The sequence below is a fragment of the Salpingoeca rosetta genome, assembly GCF_000188695.1.
Source record: "Salpingoeca rosetta unplaced genomic scaffold supercont1.2, whole genome shotgun sequence".
Taxonomy (NCBI): domain Eukaryota; class Choanoflagellata; order Craspedida; family Salpingoecidae; genus Salpingoeca; species Salpingoeca rosetta.
Window position 1 is genome coordinate 485,786 of NW_004754932.1, and position 12,500 is coordinate 498,285.

The following is a 12,500-nucleotide window of genomic DNA, read 5'->3' on the forward strand; positions in this document are numbered from 1 at the left end:
ACACACACACACACACACACACACACACACACACACACACACACACACACACACACGCACACACACACACACTCACCAGGCGTGGTGATTGTGAGTCACGATGCACGCCTGATCCTGGAGACGGACTGTGAGCTGTACGAGTGCGCAAACCGCACGTGCAAACGCATCGAGGGCGACTTCAATGACTACCGCGAGATGGTGCTGGCGCGGCTGGAGGACGACACGATTGTGGAGGTTGAGGGCCGGCGTGTGGAGACGGCAGCAACGAAGGCAGCGCAGAAGAAGGTGGACGAGGCCAACAAGAAGAAGAAGAAGAAGAAGAACATCGGGTTTTAACGGCCCAACTTTGGATTCTGCCCGTGCAACCAACGCTGTTGCGCTCATTCACAATCGCGACACTCCGCACACAGTATCGACGTGTGCAATGTCGTTGTCGTCGTTGTCTTGTTTCGTACAACCACCGCCACTTGTTTGTCCACCCTGTGCCCACTGTTCCCCTCTCCCCCCCCCCCCCCGTTGCTCGTCCCTTTGTTCTCCCTTAGAGCCATGGATTGATTCACACCAGCCAGCAATGTCAATTTGTGTCGTCGTCCAGTCCCACATGCATCATAAACAAGCAAACAATGGCTAGCAAGCAACACCACCCTCAGACAACACCCCCATCGCACCGTTCATCACACCCGTTCACCGTCCATGACTTGCGTTCCGCCAATTGCTTGCTTTCTTGTGGATGGAAGACCTTTCTGTGTATTCATGTTTCATGCCTCGTGTGTGAGCGAGCACTTGCTCTGAAGACAGCTCTCTCTTTGTGTTGGTATGCAAGAACATGGACAAGACAAACACAAAACACAGACACGAAACCGTGTGCATGCTCAAAGTTGCCCGATACACCCTATCACTCTCCCCAATGCTTCGGAGAGCAAATACAAGGAGATCATGACAACGAGGGACTGAGCAGAGCAGCAGCAGCAGTAGTGCACAACCAAGAATAAGCACGCCGACAGAGACAGGGAAGAAGAGAGAAGACACGATGAACAAGAAAGAGACGCTCAAGGGATAAAAGAAAAGAGGGGAAGAAAACACTCGCGTGTTAGTAGAGGGAGGGAGAACAGGCCTCGGGGCTGTATGCCTTACGCGGCAACGCAGCGGCATGAAGGGCAGCCGTTCTCGTCCGTGGTCTGCACCTCAACAGCGCCCGGGCGGCAGTTGCACACACGCACAGTGCAGCTCACAGAGGCACTTGTGGACGTGGTGGTTGTTGCCTGCGTGGTTGTGGTTGTGCCCGGTGCCGTCGTGGTTGTGGTATCAGCACGGGTCGTCGTCGTGGTGGTGGACGCTGCGCGAGTGGTGGTGGTGGTGGTGGTGACAGCGTCCTCGCAGCTAAAGGCGAGGAGCGTGTCGCCAAGCTGGCCGTTGAGGTCGGAGAAGTCCTCCAGCACAAACACGTTGCTGTCGCTGGTGGCAATGGTGCGCAGCTGCGTCTCGTCCACAGAGGAGGTGATACCGACAGAGACAACCTCGGCGCCGGTGGCGTGCAGGTTGGCAGCGGCACTGGCAACAAAGCTCGAATCCTCCTGGGAGCGACCGTCCGTGATGACGTACACCAGCACAGAGCCGCCGCGGTAACCAGCGCCAGACTGCAGCATCGTGTCAACGGCAAAGTTGAGTGCCGCGCCCGTGGCGGTACCGGCCGTGTTGCTTGGCGGGTAGCTGTATCCGGAGATGGCAGCCTGGATGGCCGTCTTGTCGTCCGTGAACGCGGTGAGCATCTGCACCTGGCTGTTGAAGAGGAAGGCGCCCACGTTGATGGCAGTAGAGCTGATGGTCATCTGGTCCACAAGGTCCATGACGAACTCCTGCGCCAGAGCAAAGTTGTCTGGGCCAACAGACCCAGAGTTGTCCAGGATGAAGAGCACGTCCGTTTGCCGGAATGTGCAGAATGGAGAAGTGGTGGTGGTGGTTGTCGTCGTCGTCGTCGTCGTCGTCGTCGTCGTCGTGGTCGTGGTAGTTGTGGTTGTGGTGGTCGTCGTCGTCGAAGTGGTTGTGGTTGTGGTTGTGGTTGTGGTTGTGGTCGTGACGGAGCCCTCGACGTTGCTGTTCGAGGTTGTGGTGGTGGTGGTCGATGTCGTTGAGGTGGTCGTCGTCGTCGTCGTCGTGGTTGTGGTAGTGGTAGTGGTAGTGGTAGTGGTAGTGGTAGTGGTAGTCGTGGTGGTGGTGGTCCTTGTGGTCGTGGTAGTGACTGGACGGGTGGTGGTTGTCGTGGTGACGGGGCGTGTAGTGGTGGTGGTCGAGACGCGGGTGGTGGTGCTGGCAATTGGGCCAGAGCACACGCGGCTGAGCACATCGGCGCGCACAACCTCGTCCAGGTCAGCAAAGTCCTCCACAATAATCACGTCATCCGGCGAGGAGGCGATAATCTCCAGCTGCGACTGGTCAATGGCGTCGGTGATGCCAATTGCGACGACGCGAGCGCCCGTGGCGTGGATGTTGTCTGCGGCGTCCTGCACAAAGCTGAGGGCCTCCTGGGAGTTGCCGTCGGTGATGAAGTAGACAATCGTGTCGGCGGGGTCACGGTTGCCGGCAGAGGGGACGAGGAGGTACTTGCGGATGTAGTTGAGGGCGGCGCCGGTGGCAGTGCCCCAGTTGCGGTCGGTCGGGTACACAAAGGAGCGCACGGCATCTGCAATCACGTCACGGTCAAAGCTGAAGTCAAAGTCAAACTGCGGCAGCGGGTTGGCGTGGAACATCATGCCAGCAACGCGAATCACGTCGGGATCCACGTCCATGAGTTCAACCGAGTCGGCAACAAAGTTCTTGGCAACTGTGGCATATGAGTGCGTGTGTGTGTGTGTGTACGTGTGAGAGAGAGAGTGTGTGTGTGTACGCGTGAGAGTGAGTGAGTGAGTGAATGAGCATGTGCGTGCGGGCGGGCAAGCATGCTTGCATGCACGTACAAACCAGACCGAGCTCATGGAAACAGCGCATGAGGCGAGCAAGCAAGCAAGCAAGCGGGCAGTCACGATGTTGCAACAAGACACAGGCAACAATCTGGACGCGAAACACACAATTGCAGCAGCCGACTCACTGTCAAAGTTGTCGACGCCGACGGAACCGGATGCGTCCAGGGTGAACAGGACATCGAGGGAGTTGAAGTCGCAGAGAGGGGCTGTGGTTGTGCTGGTTGAGCGAGTTGTGGTTGTGGAGCGCGTCGTCGTTGTGGTGGTGGTGATGACGCGGGTGGTGGTGGTGGTGGTGGTGATGACGCGGGTTGTGGTGGTGGAGAGCGCTGGGCGGCAGCCACACGCAGGGCAGCCATCGCCGTCGACGGTGTCGTAGCTCTCGTAGCCATCGAGGCAGACGCAGGTCCTGGTGGGAGGGCAGGTGTAGGTGGTTGTGGTTGTCGTGGTTGTCGTCGTGGCGTCGCACGAGTCGAAGCAGAGGTTGGCGTCCATCTGGCACTCCTCGCGACACTGTGCCATCTCCTCGCCAGAGAGGGTGGCGTTGGTGCAGGTTGGCAGGCACTCGTTGAGCATGGCGATGCAGGTGTCGACGCAAACAAAGTTGAACGTCTCCGTGAGGCCTGCGCGGGGTCCATAGTTACAAGTGAGCTCCTCCTCTGCTGCTGCGCCGGCCGCAAACACGGCAACGGCGACAAACAGCACCTTCAACAGGGCGCTGGTCATTGTGATGGTGGTGGTGGCAGGTGGCAGGTGTTTGTGGAAAGAGACGTGGAAGCTGAGAGAAGGGGGGAAGCAAGGAAAGGTTGACTGATATTGGGAGAGGGGACGGCTGGATGGATGGATGGATGGATGCTCACGGCAAACCCGCGACAACGACGGTGGTGCTGGGTGGATGTTGTGTGGTGGAGTAGGGAGGGAAAATGAGGCACGCGCTGCACGGATGCAGAGAGAAGCCACGAGAGAGTGTGCAAGCGTGAGCAGGTGTTGTTGGTGTGGCGGTTGTTGTTGTTGGTTGTTGAGCAGCAGCGCAGCGTGCATGTGGCGGTGCAGGTGCAGTGCGGCTGTGCTGTTGTGCTGCTGGGCTGTGCTTGACCGTTTCTTCTTTGCAGCCGAAAACAATAACCGTCAGGGCGAAAAATTGGCTGGTGTTTGTCAGGTTTTGTTGCCTGCATGCACGTGTTCGATGTACCGAACGTCGCGATGGGCCATTCCGTTGGCGTCGTTGGTGCACCGTTGCGGCTCAATACAATCAGTGAATGGGCGATTCACTGATTTGCATGCAGTGATTGGCATTGTGGGCTTGCTTTGGCTTGGATCCGTTGCTTGGGCGAGGCGTTGTGTGGTTGCATGCGCTGCATGCCACAACGAACAGCTCTGCGTTGGGTTTTGTCAGTGTGTGTGGCTGTGTGTGGCAGCTTTGCTTTGCTTTGTGCGTGTGTGTGATGTGCGATGTTGGAGTGCGTGTGTGATTTGATGTGATGACAGTCGCAGATGGAAACAACGCATTGTTTAGTGTGTTGGAACGCATTGATTGCTGGATCAAGGAAGGTCAGGAAAAGTCGTGTCATCAAATTGTGCAATGTAACGAGGGAGAGATGAGCACGTGTGCGTGTGTGCTTGTGTGTGTGTGTGTGTCCGTGTAGTGTGCAGTGCGAACACACAGCGTGTGTCCTCTGCGTGCTGCTTCACTGAGACACACGCACACAGAGGACACACATACACACAGAAAGCCGCAAGACACACACAGAACACATGATGTGACACACACTTGTTAACTACATACAGCAAAGAGAGGCTCAGTTGATCCAGTAGAAGCGATCATCAAAGCCCACCGCGTGCAGCCGCTCACACATGGCCTTGCGGAAATCAGCCGCCGCCAACCACACAGCCTCCTTCGAACTCGACCCAGACTCCTGCAGCACATTCACCACAAACGATGACGACGACGACGACGACGACGACGACGACGATTGCTCTGTGCTTCCTGCCGCATCTCCACCATTGAGACCACCACCAAGATGACCATCACTGCCACCACTGCGACCACCACTAGGGAGAAAGGGTTTGAGGGCGGGAGAGGTGTGGTTCGTGCTTGTGCTGTCGCCAATGAGATCAAGAAACGCAGCACGAAGCAGCTGGCTGCCTTGAAGATCCCGCGCGCCGGCATCAATGCTGCGGCCGCCAAGGCTCTTGCCAAAATCCCATGACCGCTGCGCAAGGATCCAATCCCAGATGTGGAACGGGTACCGCGATTCGAGCGCCAGCGCAGTCAGCGCCACCGGGTGCACGGGGGGCAGGTCCACCTCAACCACATACACGGGCGACGCAAACGCCTTTGCAGCCACGCGGCCCAGGCTGATGGCCGCGCAGTTCACGCCAATCACGCTGCCCATGTCGTAGTACGCCTGCGGCGCAGTCACAAAGTTGGGCCCGCCAAACAGCTGCAGCAGCAGGTCCTCTGTCCCAGCAGGGTACGCGGCAAACGTGTCGCGGATGTACTTGTGGAAGCGGTCGCGCGTCCACAGCGTGATGGTGACGTTGGGCTGCACATCCTCCTCGTCCCGCATGGTCGACAGGTACAGCGGCACGTCGATGATGGGCGTGGCCAGCGCCTCCCGCAGCGAATTCGCAATGGTCACGCCGTCCACCGCCAGCAGGCCAACCAGGGACGTGAGCCCCCTTGGGTCGCGGCCTGGGCGGAGATCAGCCGTGCCGGCCAGCCACGCTCGCGGCACCGCCCTCATCAGCTCCTTGGCAGGGAGGGCGCGCAGGCACTTGGCCAGCGCAGCGTGCGTGGGCTCCGAATGGCACTTGGTGCTGTTGATGAGCGGCGCGTGGGAGCGCTCCGTTGTTACCAGGTCCTGCGTGATGTTCAGCGACGGTGAGAGGGAGATGGCGGCGTGAAACAGGCCCTTGGCCGGCGGCGAGCTCAGCAGCGCCATGATGTTCGTGCCGCCGCTCGATTGCCCATACAGCGTGACCGAGTCTGGGTCGCATCCAAACGCCGCCGCGTTGTGCTGCACCCACTTGAGCGCGGCAATCAGATCCGTGATGCCGTAGTTGCCCGACACGCCGCGCGGATCCGCTTCCGCCAGCGCCGGCGACGCCAGAAACCCAAACACGGTCAGCCGGTAGTTTGGTGCAATCACGCACAGGTCCTCCTGCCGCGGCAGGTTGTCCAGCCCCGGATATGCGTCGAGGGACCCGCCCACGTTGGAGCCGCCGTAGATCCAGAACGCAATCGGCTTCAGCCGCTTCTTCTGTGGTTGTGATGATGATGATGATGATGATGATGATGATGATGATGATGATGATGATGATGATGATGATGATGATGATGATGATGATGATGATGATGATGATGATGATGATGATGATGATGAAGAAGAAGAGGAAGATGAAGAAGACGACGACGATTGTGTTGAGGATGACGATGACTGCGATGACTGCAACGTGCTGTTGTTGCGGGCAGATTCGTGAGCAAATATCGTGTTGCTGGTCGTGCTGCTGCCGTCCTCGAGGCCTTTGGTCCACACGTTCAGGTACAGGCAATCCTCGGAGACGTGGTCAGGGCCAAGCGGTGCGGACTGGTAGCAGGTGTTTGGGTCCTTCGTTGCGTTGAGCACAGATGTCGATGACCCAGGACATGTCTTCACAGCAGCCGGCATAAACCGCAACTTGTCCACAGGTGGCTCAGCAAACGGAATGCCTTGCACAGGTGTGTTGTGTTGTGTTGTATTGTATATGCGTGCGTGTGTGTGCGCGCGCGCGTGTGTGTGTGTGTGTGTGTGCGTGCGTGGGTGTTGAGTGTGTTGAGTAAACGCATGCGACAAGGGTGAATATTGTGTGTGTGTGTGTGTGTGCGTGTGTGTGTGTTGAAGAGCAAGAAGGGGACACAACAAGCACACAATAGGGAACAAAGCAGCCGCCCATTCACGACACGCACAAGCACAAAACCACCACTCTACTGGTCACCCACCTCGAAAGACGACGAGCGATGAGTTCTTTGCATCTCGTTCACCAATGACCAAGGCACCACAAGGAAGGGTGACGTTGGGCTGTGGATGGTAGTCGCCAGTGGCCGTGCTTTGCCCAGCCACCCTGCCTTCAACAAACGTATGCCCTCCAACACCCAGCGCCAAACACATCACGGCGACCACCGCCGCAACAAGCCTCATCATCTCTGCTGTCGTTGTTTGCATCCTCCAAGTTGTGGGTCGTGGTTGCGGAAATTTGTACGAAAACTTCAACGAAATTCAGCAAGCAAAGCAAAAAAAGCAAGAAAGAAAGCGGAAAGGCAGGCTTGTGGCCTGTATGAGTGTGAAGTGTGGGCTTAGTTGTTGGCCTTTGTGTTCTCCTGGTCCTCCTTCTTGTGCTGCCGCACAGGCACGGCCTGCAAGCGGCGCGTGTGATGGGAATAACGTGCATACATTCATGTGTGCATGTGTGTGAACGATTTGAGGGAGTGTGTGAACGATTTGAGGGAGTGTGTGTGTGTGTGTGATTGAGAGGCCTTGTGGAGCGTGGTCAGTGGTGGCGTGGGTCAAGAAGTACGACAGGGACACACAACCACAGGTACACAACACCACACACCTGGAAGGCGGTGTCGAGGAACCCACGAACGATGTCGTCAATGACACTGCGGTCCGGCACGCTCTGCGCAACGCCATACAGCGCAGCAGCGCCCGTAGCCTGGTGACAGTGGTGGTGGTCGTCGTGGTGGTGGTGATTGAAGGGGGAAAAGGACGCAAAAGGCAAGCAGAACACACGAGCGTGTGGAATGAGAACTGTGAAAGGAAACAGCAAAGAACACGCAGCGACAAACCGCCCGCACACTGTCAAACGGCACACACAACGATTCATAAAAATGAAACACACTGATGCGAACACAAACACACACGCACACACACACACACACACACACACACACACACACACACACACACTGACGAACACGCGCACACACACACGCACACACACGCACACACACACACACACACACACACATATGTTCCCCCCTCCCCAAGCACACCTTCTGCTGGGGCGACTTCATGAGGACGGCGGTGGTGTCGGCCAGGTCGGCGAGGAAGTGGTCAGCCAGGCCCGGCGACGAGTGGGCCATCGTCACGCAGATGTGCATGCTTGCAGGGAACTGAAGAACGTTCAGGTCCCACCCCTTCTCGTGCACGAGCCCCTCAAGCATGCTGTGGTCCGTGATGCAAGTGAGTGCAAGTGAGTGCAAGTGAGTGAACACAGCAAGCAAGAATGATACAACAACACCCAGCATCGCATGCGTCAGAGCAATACAACAACGTGTGTGAAAGCGCGGCTGCACATGAACCCCCCCCCCACAACACACCAACACACACACGACGCACAACACACACGCACACACACACACATACACAACACACACACACACACACACACACACACACACACACACACACACACACAACACACACACACGCGCGCGCACCGGTTGATGTCGAAGACGTCTGAGGTCCAGGCGACAATTGGGCCCTGCGGCTCGCACACAAGCTTGATGCCGTCAATCTTCTTGATTCCTGCGCGGCATTGGAGGTGGTGTTGACGAGGCAATGCAACAGGTGAGGCAGTGTGATATGATGATGGTGGTGGAGTGTGAGAACAGCACCGCGTGAAAGAAACTGGAAACATGCGCTCCATCACCACGTACACACACACACACACGCTCACACACTCGCACACACACACACGCACACACATACAACGTAAACACACACAACGTAAACACACACAACGTAAACACACACAACGTAAACACACACCCCAATGTACAAACAGCAACTAACCCTCTGCAATGGCGACCACAGTCTTCATGATGCACTTGGCGTTGTGCAGGTAGCCCTCGTACCCGTTGCTCATCATCGCAGACCATGTCGCCTGTTGCAAGAAGAAGGCAACACATGTGTCAAACAACATGCGCATACTTGCATCATTGCATGCAGAGCTGCGCGTATCACTGCCCATCACTGCCCACCACCGTCACCACCACCACCACCACCACCACCACCACCACCACGGTTATCAACGCCAGAGGGATCAGAAACAGCACCACAGGTATCACCACCACCACCACTGTGAGCGCACCGCGATGAGGGCGCCTGGACGGGAGCCGGCAACGGTGGGTGTGCCGTACACACCGCCGGGCCAATCCGGGAACACGGAGTACGTGGCGCGCCGCAGGTCCTTGTTCGCAAACATCACAACAGAGGAACCCTGTGCATGCGTGTGTGCGTGTGTGCGTGCGCATGCGTGTGTGTGTGTGTGTATGTGTATGTATGAGTGAGTGATTGTGACAGCAAGAATGTGTCGGCAGTGTAGGCAAAGGACTCATGCAGCAGACACAGGCTGCATATCAAGAACAGCAACACAGCGCAGCCACCAAACAGCCGGCACGTAGCGTCGTGGCGCGCACCTTGGGAGCGCATCCAAACTTGTGCGTGTCAGCGGAGATGGAGGTGACACCGTTGACGCTGAAATCAAACGCGGGAAAGTCGGGGAACCCTGCTTCCCGCATAAAGGGCACGACAAACGATCCCAGGCAGCAGTCAACGTGCAGCCCAATCTGCAGTCAACGCAACCACAGCGAATGCAAGTGTGAGTGTGTGTGTGTGAGAGAGAGAGAGAGAGGCTTGTGTGTGTGAGCGTGTGAGTGTGTGTGTGTACGTCAAAGTGTGTGTGAGGTTGAGAGAGAGAGACAGTGTGTGTGTGCGTCACAGTGTGCGTCAAAATGTGTGGAACATGTGAGCCGCAGCGAGCACAGCACGCGCATGCCGCCACCCGTACGTCGTGCTTGCGGGCGAGCTTGGCCAGGTCCTCGATGGGATCAACAGCACCGTGCGGGTACTGCGATGGCACAATGATATGGGGTGGGTTGATGGTGAGCACGGTGCCAAGCGTTTGGAGTGTTGTGTTGGTGGAGACGTGGTCGAGAGTCGGCACACAGGGTTTAGGCAAAGAACCAAAGGCAATACATGCATGCAAGCATCACAGCCGAACCCCCTTGCAATCGCATGCATGCACGCACGTATGGATGTGTGCAGTCGCAGGTGGTAAGTGAGAACAGGAGAACGGGGCGACGTTACCTGGGGGCAGGATCCAACAATGGCGATGGTGTTGCTGTCGATGAGACGCGCCATGGATGAGGGGATGGCCTGACGCGTCGTCTTGTCCTCGTCCGCTTTGCGCAACTGAAGAGAGTGTGTGTGTGTGGGGGGGGGGAAGGGGGAGAGATGAGAGATGGGAGAAGGAGACATATGATGGTGGTGGTGGTTGAGTTGGTTGGGGCGTCAAACGAAGCGAGGGCGAAAACTAAACATGTGGTTGACAAGAAGCGCACTTGTTCAAACAAACAAACAAAACAAACAAGAAGACGGTGTGACGTACGGAGATGCCAAAGTAGTCGCAGGCCTTGTCAAAGGCCGGGTGTGCGGTGCGGGTGACAACAACGTTGGGCTTTGTGATGCCTTTCTTCTCTGCAAAGTACTCCTTGTACGCCTGGGCGTGTATTTGTGTGTGCGGGTATGAGAGGGAGAAGCAGGTGACGCAGTTCGCGTGAAATGAATTGTGACGTATCCACAAGCCAGCAGCAACTACACACACACACACACGCACGCACGCACACACACACACACACACGCACACACACGCACGCACACACGCACACACACACGCGCACACACTCGCACACACACACACACGCACGCACGGGGGCAGATCCTTACGCGGATGGCGAGGATGATGGACTCGGTGCCGCCGCTCGTGTGTGCGCCGCAGGTGCTCTCGTCGCCGTGAAACAGCGTGCAGCACATGCGCACAATCTCTGCCTGCAAGCAACACAGGGCACGCGCATGTGTACATGTGTGTGTACATGTACATGTGTGTGTGTGTGTGTGCAGCAGGCAATCCCGCAACATTGCTCGCACCCTTGCATCCCGTGGTACAGTCTCAACTCACAACGCACGGCTGTGCAAGCAATGTCACGCTCCAACCCACGCTCTATGAAAGCACGAAAAGCACCCAACACCACCAGCACTATCACAGCACACCAACATCAGCACAGCGCACCTCCATCTGGCGAATGCCGGGGAAGACGCCCGAGTGGAGCGGGTTGGTCCAGGCGAACATGCCATACACAGTCGTGATCATCTTCGTGTACTCCTCATACGACTCGCCGCCAACGTAGATCGTGCCAGACACCTGGCCAATCAGCAAAGGCGGAGAGAGGGTGCATGTGTGTGTGTGTGTGTATGTGTGTGTGTGTATGTGTGTGTGTGTGTGTGTGTGTGTGTGGCAACGAGGGTCTTCAGAAAAACACAGCTGCAATCATCAGCATACGCAAGGCACGAAACGTTTCGGTCACACTGTACCTTGCCCTCGGCATGGCGCTTGTCTGGTGCGCCAAGCTCGCGAAGCGTGTTCAGCTTGGCAAGCACTTGGCCCGTGGTCAGACCGTGTGTCGGCAGCTTGCGGTTGGCCTGAAAACATGTCACATTGGGGTGCGACAGACATGGTAAGCAACTCCATTTTGTCTTCTACAACTGGGAACATTGTGTACACGAACATTTCCCATTTGACACGAACAAGCAAGCAGGCAGGCAATCAAACGAGCAACCAAGCATCATGCAAGCAAGCAAAAGCAAACAAGCAAACACAAGCAAGCAGACGAGCCAAACACCGTACCTTCCAGTGGGTAAAGTACTTGAACATGTCGTGCTCAACGCCAACGAGAGTCTCTTCCACTTCGGAGGCAATCTTGCTGCGAACAAACGGGATCTTGCGGGCAACACGAAACACCCACAGCTTCAGGCGCAGGAACCATGACCGGTCGTCCGCAAACAAGAACACAAACAGCTTGGCCACCAGCACATACGCGGCAATGGCAAGCGCAGCAACCTGAATGGAGCACGAAGCACATGCATGAAACAAGCAGGCAAGAGGGAACCCCCCCCCCCCACACACACACACAGCAATGCAAGGAAAGAGAACAACAACAATGGTGAGGAGCATGTGAGAAGATAAGGAGATGGAACGCGTTGAGGGACACGTGGACGTGGTGGTGGTGGGAGCGTGCGTACAGTCACATGTCACACATGTGGAAGGACTACCACGACTTCTTGTTGTGTGTTTCTGTTGTGTCATTTCGCACCTGCCATGCTTCGTACGGCGCAGCGTAGGAGTTGAAGGTGGTGGTGGCTGTGTCGAAGACCTCTGTGCACTGCTCGGCCATTTCCTTGGTCTGGCACACGCCAACCACGGCGGCGGCGCCAACAACAGCAAGCGACGTCCACATTTGTTCGGTGATGGCACTGGCTCTGGTTGTTGGATGGAGGGTTTGGAGGGTGAGGTGGCAGTGTGTGTGTGTTGGCGCAGAAACTGTTTCTTCTTCTGCGGCTGTTGTTGTTGAGCAAGGACTAGACCCTTATGTGCACATCAAATCACACAAATTATATGTATTTTGCATCGGTTATGTGCGCGTTTGTAACACACCAGGAC

General features: G+C 56.7%; 4 protein-coding genes across 4 annotated transcripts in view; 1 reads left to right on the plus strand and 3 right to left on the minus strand.

Annotated features, from left to right (window-relative positions):
- PTSG_00682 (uncharacterized protein) overlaps positions 1–336 on the plus strand; it is a gene marked incomplete at both ends in the record, with an annotated part of 10,148 nt that extends 9,812 nt beyond the window's left edge. Inside the window, one exon of the mRNA XM_004998092.1 lies at positions 80–336. Coding sequence (XP_004998149.1) covers positions 80–336 — 257 coding nt within the window. The remainder of the gene's footprint in view (positions 1–79) is intronic.
- A 369-nt stretch (positions 337–705) lies between these two features.
- PTSG_00683 (uncharacterized protein) lies at positions 706–3,683 on the minus strand (the record flags this gene model as incomplete). The annotated part of the gene is made up of 2 exons (XM_004998093.1): positions 706–2,821; positions 3,086–3,683. The coding sequence occupies 2 exons, from the start codon at positions 3,681–3,683 to the stop codon at positions 1,131–1,133; spliced, it is 2,289 nt and encodes a 762-aa protein (XP_004998150.1). The 3' UTR covers positions 706–1,130.
- Positions 3,684–4,756: 1,073 nt separating this feature from the next.
- On the minus strand, positions 4,757–7,141 carry PTSG_00684 (acetylcholinesterase; the record flags this gene model as incomplete). Its single annotated transcript, XM_004998094.1, has 3 exons — positions 4,757–6,220; positions 6,497–6,669; positions 6,940–7,141. 3 exons carry the CDS (start codon positions 7,139–7,141, stop codon positions 4,757–4,759), a joined length of 1,839 nt encoding a protein of 612 aa, XP_004998151.1.
- A 30-nt stretch (positions 7,142–7,171) lies between these two features.
- Positions 7,172–12,435, minus strand: PTSG_00685 (uncharacterized protein). Its single transcript, XM_004998095.1, has 15 exons — positions 12,154–12,435; positions 11,688–11,900; positions 11,375–11,482; positions 11,073–11,204; positions 10,730–10,831; positions 10,392–10,502; positions 10,091–10,195; positions 9,792–9,851; positions 9,421–9,570; positions 9,093–9,221; positions 8,795–8,885; positions 8,440–8,527; positions 7,993–8,164; positions 7,554–7,652; positions 7,172–7,353 (listed from the first exon to the last, which is right to left on the minus strand). Exons 1-15 carry the CDS (start codon positions 12,295–12,297, stop codon positions 7,294–7,296), a joined length of 1,764 nt encoding a protein of 587 aa, XP_004998152.1. The 5' UTR covers positions 12,298–12,435; the 3' UTR covers positions 7,172–7,293.
- Positions 12,436–12,500: the final 65 nt, after the last annotated feature.

Bases quoted from the DNA above. Each gene is read 5' to 3' on its own strand.
- PTSG_00685 (XM_004998095.1), bottom strand. From the start codon at position 12,297: ATGTGGACGTCGCTTGCTGTTGTTGGCGCCGCCGCCGTGGTTGGCGTG. The intron at 9,222-9,420 runs GTGCGCGCCACG...ACGCATGCACAG, and splicing joins AGTTTGGATGCGCTCCCAAG to GGTTCCTCTGTTGTGATGTT. The intron at 7,354-7,553 runs GTGTGTGGTGTT...CGCCGCTTGCAG, and splicing joins TCCTCGACACCGCCTTCCAG to GCCGTGCCTGTGCGGCAGCA.